This window comes from Nothoprocta perdicaria, unplaced genomic scaffold (assembly GCF_003342845.1).
Source record: "Nothoprocta perdicaria isolate Ctin4 unplaced genomic scaffold, notPer1 scaffold_605, whole genome shotgun sequence".
NCBI lineage: Eukaryota > Metazoa > Chordata > Aves > Tinamiformes > Tinamidae > Nothoprocta > Nothoprocta perdicaria.
In genome coordinates, this window is record NW_020455872.1 from 15,656 (window position 1) to 24,761 (window position 9,106).

The 9,106-nt window shown below is 46.4% G+C and overlaps 1 protein-coding gene across 1 annotated transcript; it reads right to left on the minus strand.

Annotated features, from left to right (window-relative positions):
• Positions 1-1,367: 1,367 nt before the first annotated feature.
• LOC112956197 (olfactory receptor 14C36-like) lies at positions 1,368-2,159 on the minus strand. The gene has a single exon (XM_026049701.1). It carries the CDS (start codon positions 2,157-2,159, stop codon positions 1,368-1,370), a length of 792 nt encoding a protein of 263 aa, XP_025905486.1.
• Positions 2,160-9,106: the final 6,947 nt, after the last annotated feature.

Genomic DNA, 9,106 nt, shown 5'->3' on the forward strand with positions numbered 1-9,106 from the left:
CAGTCCTCAAAGGAACCAAAAATAGGCCATTGTACGGCCAGTCCTTTAATAGGCTGCCCTCCCCATACTACCATACAATAATTTATCATTTTCTTTTTGTTTTTCCCTTGCCGAGATGGCAAGTCATCCCAATACTTGATCATTAGCCCTAAAGGACTATTTTCAGGTATTGAGGATACCCGGGGATCCTTCCCCATGGGAGCAGAAGGCTTACTCTTCTCCTGACCCATCTTCCGGGATCTTYTGAGGGTTTACGTCCCTCCTTCACGGGGTGCCTTCTCTCACACACAATCAACCACTTCCCTCCGTTAGTGGCCGAATCCCTCGCGGGATGTCGGAACCRCACMGTATAGGAGGTCCGCACTCACTTCGTCAGCAATCTGACGTCTCAATCACTTGCACACCCGTGGAACATCCAAATCCCAGGATCTCCACCCAAACCGAACGGATTACTTGAATACTCACGCGTCCTGCGTCTTCGTCCGGATTCTTCGTGCACGAATTTTACAGGGCAATATTTCCTTCTCTTGCACCCAGAATTTAGGTTCGTCGTTCCAGAGGAGAGACTGGCGAGTTTGGGGCCACACAAAAAAAAGGTGTGGGACGCCTCCCCAATATCTCAGACAGCCTTCCCCGCAGGATGCGAGTCACGGCACCAAATTGTTATAGACGAGACAAGCCAATTTTCTCATCTACCATTTATTGAGTAAGCTGGGTACAGAGAATAACAGCGCTGGGGCAGCCTGGAGACAATCCCTCTCAGGCTCCCATCTTTCCTCTCTTGGGGCTCAGTATTTATAGTATATAGTCCTTCTAGTCCTTTCCTTCTTCCTTTCCGTGATCTTTGTGGCATCTCGATGTTATCAGCAGTCTCAGCATCCCAATGTTATCAGCAGTCTCAGCATCCCAATGTTATCAGCAGTCTGGATGATCCTAGATTGTTTCCAGTGTTCCTTGATTGTTTCCATTGTTATCAACAATCTGGGTAATCCTCGATTTGGATGGCAGGCTCAGCATCTTGAGTTCCGTGGTCTTCCCCAGAAGTCAGTTATGCCTGTAAATCTAAGTAAGCTATTCCTGCTTATAATCGTTATTCCTAGTTTTGATTAACTTTAGGGAACAAACATTTATTACAGGGGGTAGAACCCACTTTAATACAGAGAYACAGTGAGGGGGGCAATCCTAATACAGCAGTTGATACAGTTCAAGGTACATGGTAAACATGAGGAATCTCAGTACAAGTGCAATGAATGGAGCTAGTTGGGTACCAATATGTTAAGAATCTTTACTACTTAATGAAATAACTTAATGCTTTAAGGAAAATAACATGAAGGAACAATGCTCAGTCCAGTTAAGGGATACAGGAGTCATTTCTGGATAGAGATGGAAATGTTACCACTGAAGAAAAAAGTCCAAGAAATCACTTTCCTCACGGCAATCTTGAGCTCCTTATTCCGCATGCTGTAGATGAGGGGGTTCAGTGCTGGAGGCACCACTGAATACAAAACAGCCACCACTAGATCCAGAACTGGGGAGGAGATGGAGGGGGGCTTCAGGCAGGCAAAAAATGCAGTGCTGAGAAAGAGGGAGACCACGGCCAGGTGTGGGAGGCACATGGAAAAGGCTTTGTGGCGGCCCTGCTCAGAGGGAATTCTCAGCACAGCCCTGAAAATCTGCATGTAGGACACCACAATGAAAATGAAACAACCAAGGAATAAAGAAGCACTAACTCCAACAAGCCCAACTTCCCTGAGGTAGGAGTGTGAGCAGGAGAGCTTGAGGATCTGGGGGATCTCACAGAAGAACTGATCCACCTCATTGCCCTGGCACAACGGAATGGAAAATGTGTTCCCAGTGTGCAGGAGAGCATTGAGAAAGCCACTGGCCCAGGCAGCTGCTGCCATTTGGACACAAGCTCTACTGCCCAGGAGGCTCCCATAGTGCAGGGGTCTGCAGATGGCCACAAAGCGGTCATAGGCCATGACTGTGAGGACAGAAATCTCTGCTGAAAAGAAGAAGACCAAGAGGAAGACCTGGGCAGCACATGCCACAAAGGAAATGGCCTTGGTGTCCCAGAGGGAATTGGCCATGGATTTGGGGACAGTGGTGGAGATGGAGCCCAGGTCAAGGAGAGAGAGGTTGAGGAGGAAGAAGTACATGGGGGTGTGGAGGTGGTGGTCGCAGTACCTTTGATGCACACAACCTGCAGGAGAAAATGTCCACCCTTCTCAGGCAGGGCTCTTCAACATTTGGAAAACAAGCCTGCTCTGCAAGAGGATCAGTGGAGGAGCCTGCTGATATATAAATGTGTGTATTTATATGATGGTGCACACATAAACACAGAAGAATGCCTTCTCACTGTGGGAGCATTCTTTCACAGAGAAGAAATCTTGSCCCCACTGTCCTGCCCTTGCACCTCACTCAGGTGAAGGACAACCACATTCACAAGTCAGCTCTGCTCACTCTGCAGAAAACTCTCAGTAGCAGGAGACTGTCCAGGGGCATCCCAGTGTGTACAGGTGCTAAGGAGCAGGTCAGATAAACCCTGATGCAGCAGCCCAGGAGAAGCTGGTGCTGTCTATGGAATAGGGGATGGGTGAGGGGACATTCCGAAGTCCCTGGTAGATTCACTAATTGCTCCTTGCTACTCTTAATGGAGTCTTAAACAGACTTTCACTCTGTTACCCAAAGCTGACAGTTCCATTTCCATTTTCCTCTTACCAAGTGGAAGGAAATTGTAAGCACCACCTCTCTGGCTTCTCTTTCAGGCAATGCCTGTCTTGCCTTTCCTTTCGAAAAGCGCCCTCTGAAATGTGCTCACAGCTAGACCTGTGAGCAGACCTGACCCACGCAGCAGCTCCCAGCACAAAAAGGAGCCTGTCCTGCTAGAGAATAATCCTCCCAGCCAGAACTTCTTTCCTCAGTCCTGTGGGGAGCTCCCTGGGTGGACTCAGTGCTGACCTTCACAGGCAACAGAGTCACTGCTCCGCACACACAGCACCTTTGGGTGCAGGGACCCTGCTCTGAAGYRCYRACCTCTCACCCTGTCTGCACAGCCCAGCTTCACATCACTGCCGTTTCTGCTGGGGAAGGCAGCAGGATGCCCTGCCCCTACGTGCTATGTTAGAGAATCCCTGCTCTGAAGCAGCTCCACTTCCTCTGCACTGGAAAAGGCAGGAGAAAGAAGCAAAAACTGCTGTCAGCCTTGGGGTGGGATGGGTTCAGAAGTCGCCTTCAAGAAGCTCAGTAGCATTGTGCTGTAAGCTAAAACTCACCGTGTCAAGAGCTGTGCAGATCTCCTCTGTGCTCCCACTCCACACTGCCCTTCACCTCTCGCTGCCTTCTCTCCTCTGCTGTGCGCAGCAGCAGGCAGTGCCYRCAGCCCTGCTGCTCTTGGCACAGCAGCTGCTCCTGCACACAGTGTSTCTGGGCAGGGCTCACAGGTTGYCACGAGCTGCCTSCRTCCCAGGAGCCTGGCCCYGCTCAGGAGCAGAGGCCCAGCTGAACTCACCAATTGCCCTGTCCCTTGTGTTYCCTYCTCCTGGGAAATGGGCATGAAGGAAACTATGAGAATCACACCTGTGGTCCTGTCCTAATGAGTGGAGAAAGATGGATTCCAAAATTGCACTCTATTTCATCAGAGGATGACTATCTCTGCAAGTTAGAAATGTCCCACTCTGGAAGGCCCTAGTTAGGAAGCCCTTCCTAGGCAGGACTCTCAGAAAGCGGCAAAAAGGGGGCTCCTGGATTCAGCTGAGTCAATCTGGGCATTCCATGCTAGTTCAATGACCCTGCTCTGGGATGGCTTTCACATTCATCCACAAACACATAGAAGGTGGAATGCTGCTTCCCTGCGCTGGAGTGTGCCCAGCACTGACATGTGCATGGGAGCTCCTTCTCTTATCTCCCCTTGTAATCACTGGTGATGGAGGGTGTGAGTCAGTGGACAACACTCAAACACCTGCTTGAATAGACAGAGCAGATACCACAAAGGTGCCCCTGTTTGCTGGCTCAGAGCAAATGTGAGACCCACATCCTCATGCATCTGCAGGAGAAGGACATATGGGGAATGTCCTTGCCTGTCTCAAATGATCCCTTCCACTGCTACGGGAGCACCTTGCAGTACAAAGCAGAGACCCTGGCAGATCATTACAGCTTAAAAGCGAATATATTTCAGTGCAGTTATGTGATTCAGTGACACAGAATTAGGCTACAGGGCAAAGGCAGATGCCTGCGTTGTCCAGCATAATCCAATGTCTCCTCCAGGACACAAAGCATTGGACCTATGGGAAGCCATGTCGCTTTTGAATTATTTCTGGGCAAGAGTCCCTGGGCATCTCAGGTTTCCTACCAGTGTCCAAACAACTGGATCCCACCAAGTGGATCCCACCAGTCCAACAACTGGTTCCATCAGTCCACTAATGGACTTTAGGTCAAGTCCATCTCTCCTACAGCTCTGCATGCTTCATAAAGGGGAGAGGCACATCACACCGAGGGCTCTGCTCTGCTCTCTGCACTCAGAAACCTGTTTAGCTCTCCTCTTCCTCATTGTCTACTTTCCTGTCCCGAGGATGTGAACAGGGAGGCTAATGATGATCTCAGGATGATCATGGGCTATGCAGGACCACGGATGTTTACATTGGGTAACTTGTCCTTCTTTCAGATTGGTTGAAGAAATATTTCACAGGCCCAGTGGTACCACAGAGTCATCTCACGCAGTAAATGCTTATGTGTCATGCCTGCATGGCCATCGCTGCTTCTTCCAGGTCTCAGGCACTGCAGATTTTGCTCCCTTAGTGGCAACCTCCTTTCTGTACTTACTGAACCAATCTGTACTTACTGCACCAGTATAGAATAGGGGTTGACCTGCTGGAAAGAAGCTCCATGGAGAGGGACTTGGGAATCCTGCTTGACAACAAGGCGATCGTGAGTCATCAATGTGCCCTCGTGGCCAAGAAGGCCAATGGGATCCTGGCCTGCATTAGGAGGAGGGTGGCCAGCAGGTTGAGGTAGAGGATTGTGATGCTCTACTCAGCTCTGGTGAGGATGCATCAGGAGTATTGGTTGCAGTTCTGGGCTCCCGAGCAAGGAGGACGTGGAACTTCTAGAAAGGATCCAGCATAGAGCAACAAAGCAACAAAGATGATTAAGGGACTGGAGCATCTATCGTATGAGGAAAGAGTAACGGAGCTGGGCATGGAGAAGATCGAGATGGGATCTGATCAATATGGATAAATATGTCAGGGGAGAATGTAAAGAGGATGGGACAAGACTCTTCCCAGTGGCGGCCAGAGACAGAAAAAGGAGTAAGGAGTATCAGTTAAAACAAAGTTCCATCTCCATATAAGGAAGAGCTTCTTTACAATATCGACCACCAGAGGGCGCCACAGAATAGATTTGTTCTTCTACTTCCACCTCGCATGCCAGATTCTCAGAAAACAGTCATCAGAATCCAAGGAGGACCATGGGTATGCAGAAATAGGAATTTTAGCTCTCCCCTTATTGAAATGCAACAAACAAATTAGAATTGTAAAATTAATGCATTTCCATGATGTATAATATTAATATTTTACTCCATTCTAGTTTTACTCTAGCATATAGATCATAGTCTTTCCTCTAGAAAGAAGAAGAAGAAAAAAAAAAACCTAAAAAGTCTTATCATGCTTTCATCATGCCTTTTAGGGAAAGGATTGGATTATGCTCAAGACATGTAGGGTCGGGGTTAGAGTTAGAGATTAGGGTTTAGAGTAGAGGATGGGTTTAGGGTTAAACGTAGCATTTAGGCTTAGGTTCAGATCAGAGTTAGGTATAGGGTGAACGTTAGGCTTAACGTTGGAAGTGGTTAGCGTAACATATTTGGGGTTGCAGTAGGCTAGGATTAGGTTTCTTGTTAGGGTTTAGAGGTTTAGATATTTCGGCTTACGGTTTTGAAGGGTAAGGGATAAGGTAAAGGGTTAGAGTTTCAGTTAGGGTCAGGGTTTAGGGTTAGTTACAGAGTTAAGGGTTAGTGTTAAGAATTAGGGCTAGGTTTATGGTATGGATAAGGTTAGGGTTATACTCACCATTAAGGGCTACGACTTGGATTAGGGTTAGTTCAAGGTGTTAAGGTTAAGAGGTAGGGATAGGGTTAGTGGTATGGTTAAGGACAGGGTTAGAGTTATTCATGCCATTGAGAATTAGCCATTTAGGGCTAGGGCTGGTTAGGGTTTGGAACAGAGTTAGGGATTAGGGTTGGAGAAAGTGTTGCGGAAGGGGTTAGACACAACATTTACGGCTACATTTAGGGTTACGGATGGCTTTTGGTTAGAGTCAGTGTTTAGTGTTCAGGTTGGGCATTCAGGGTTAGCATTAGGAATAAGGGTTAGGGCTAGATATTTCAGGTTGGGATTAGTGTTATCGATTAAGGTTAGGGCTTGGCTCTAGGGATAGGGTTGGGGTTAGGCATGCCACTTAGGGCTACAGTAAGGTTAGGGTCAGTGTTTTGGTTAAGGGTTAGGTTTTAGGGTTTCCTGTTTCTGATAGGATTAGACATTTAGGGTTTGGGTTTGAATTATATTTAGGGTTGGGTGTTTGTGTTAGGGTTAGCTTTAGACACACCATTTAAGCTGGGTCTGGGTTCGAGTCAGGACTAGCTATAGGGTTAGGGTTTGGGGTAAAGTTTAGGATTTGTTATGGTTAATGTTGGTTATGAAGAGCATTAGGGCTTAACATGTATCCCTAATTCTAAATGTTTGAGTCAGACATGCCATTTAGGATTATGGTTGCTGTTAGTGTTAAGGTGAGGTTAGGGTTAAGTATAGGATTTGGGCTGGGATTAGCAGGTAGCTGTTGCATTAGGGTTAAGGAATAAGGTTTCCCATTAGGACATGTTTTGGGCTGGTGTTAAGACATGACATTTAGGGTTAGACATAAAACTGGAGAAGGGTAGGATTAGACATGCATTTAGGGTTAGAGTTAATTTAGGCTGAGGGTTATACATTTAGGGTTAGGKYCTAGGTTAGGGTTTATGCATCAGGTTAGTGTTAGCAACTAGAGTTACAGTAAGGTTCAGAGTTAGGCTTAGTCTTAGGCTTAAGGTTAGGTTAGGCTAAAGGTTAAGGTTGGGTTAGGCTTGGGGTTAGATGCCAGGGATTACAGTTAGGGTTTAGGGTTATGTTTAGATTTAGGTAGGGGTTATTGTTCTGCCAATTTTTGCAGAAAGCTCCACGCAGGAACCTTGCAAATCATCTCTGGTCACACACACGTCAGTCTTGTACTCTGGGTCACACATAAACTATGAATGAATGAATCTCTTCACTCGTCACTCTTTTAAGAGAACTGTCTTCCAAAGCACCGAGCTTCGGCCTACATTCTCTGGACTCTCTCTCTACAGCCACTTCTATCAACTTCCCTCTTCTCCCATTACATAAGCACTGATTGGGCTACATGCACTCCTGCCTCATTCCTCACTAAATAAAGCCTTCTGGAAAATTATGTTGCCCAATACAAGTGAATTTTATAACACTGCTAACAGATATTTAAGGTGAAGGAATTCTTCATTTACACATATGTTGCATCTCTCAGAAATGGCACATCCATGGAAAGCTGCCTTGACTTACTCTTGCAATTCTGTGAAATAGTGATTCAGGAAGGACTACGGGGACCTCACAATTAAAAGCAAAGGAGCATAACTAGTCTTGAAAATAAGCAGGCAATATCGGCCACCAGAGGGAGCCACAGAAGAGATTTGTTCTTCCATTTCCACCTCGCATGGCAAATGCTAAGGAAAAAACAGCCATCAAAATCCAAGGCGGTCTGTGGCTGTGCACAAGTATGAGTTTTATCTCTACCCTTTATGAAATACAAACCACAGCTTAGATATYTTTAATTACATACTTAGGATGTATAACCAATAGCCAATATTTTCCTCTCTCCAATCTTTTACAAGATTTATTCTAGCTTTTCTTTTACATACAGATTCCTAACTCAAGGCGATTAGTGAGTTTTTCAAAAGGCCTATTGTGATCATAGCCTGTTTCCTCAAGCCATTATGGGCTTAGACCATATAAAGCCAAAATTCACTAAATGTGCAGCCAGCAAGCTGTGGTGGAAAGATGGTGGTGAGATTCCATAGACAGGACAAACGGAGGTATACTTTGGCAATGTATCATGACTTCGCATCCCTACCAAACCTACTTCTTAATTTAGAATCTCCTAACTCAATCTCCCAAATTATATATCCAGTTACATATTTATGAGTTGGCTAAAGAATCCAGCCAAGCAATTTACATTTCATTTATAAGGAAACATGACAATGTTTCCTTAAATACTCTTGAGTTTGAAGATAAATTAGGAGTTACTAGAATATCATTACCAATTAAGGCACTCCAACAGTCTTTTCCATCGGAGCAAAAAGAATTACCACAAACAGCTAGCGAGCTGTAGTGCCCTTATGCCTATAAAGGTGCAACACTCCCTTCCTGTTTCCATAACACAGCTTAAAATAAACCCCCTGAAAGGAAAAACACAGCAGAGGTTCTGATAGTGTCCATGACCATAAATGCAGGAGATTTCTAAACAAGATGAGAAGCCTTTCCAGACATCAAGACATACATTATCACTCTGAAGTGAGAAGGACAAATAGTTTCTTCAGTGCAGTATTTCAATGCTCCTTCTTACTTGGCAAGTTCCTGGAGGGTTGTTAAAGGATCATCAGTAGTTTTGTGGTCTTTGGCTCCAGGGGAGGACATCAAGATGGGGACATCATTAAACAGGAAGCCATGATCTTTAGCATGTCTCTTTGTAATCTTGAGAACATTGTTCCATCTGTTGTTTACACCTCTGAAGAAGAAAATCATTTTCCAATAAAATTGCCAGGTRMAATAGGGGTRCACTCTCTCCCTGGGCGAGACCTGCTGGAGAGCAGCACCACAAGGAAGGACCTGGGAGTCCTGGTTGACACCAAGTTTACCAGGAAGCAGCAGGGCCCTTGTGGCCAATGGGATCCTGGCTGCATCAGGAGGAGAGCTGCCAGCAGGTGCAGGGAGGGGATCCTGCCCCTCTGCTCAGCTCTGCTCAGCCCACACCTGCAGGCTGGGGAACAGCTCTGGGCTCCTCAGGGCCACAG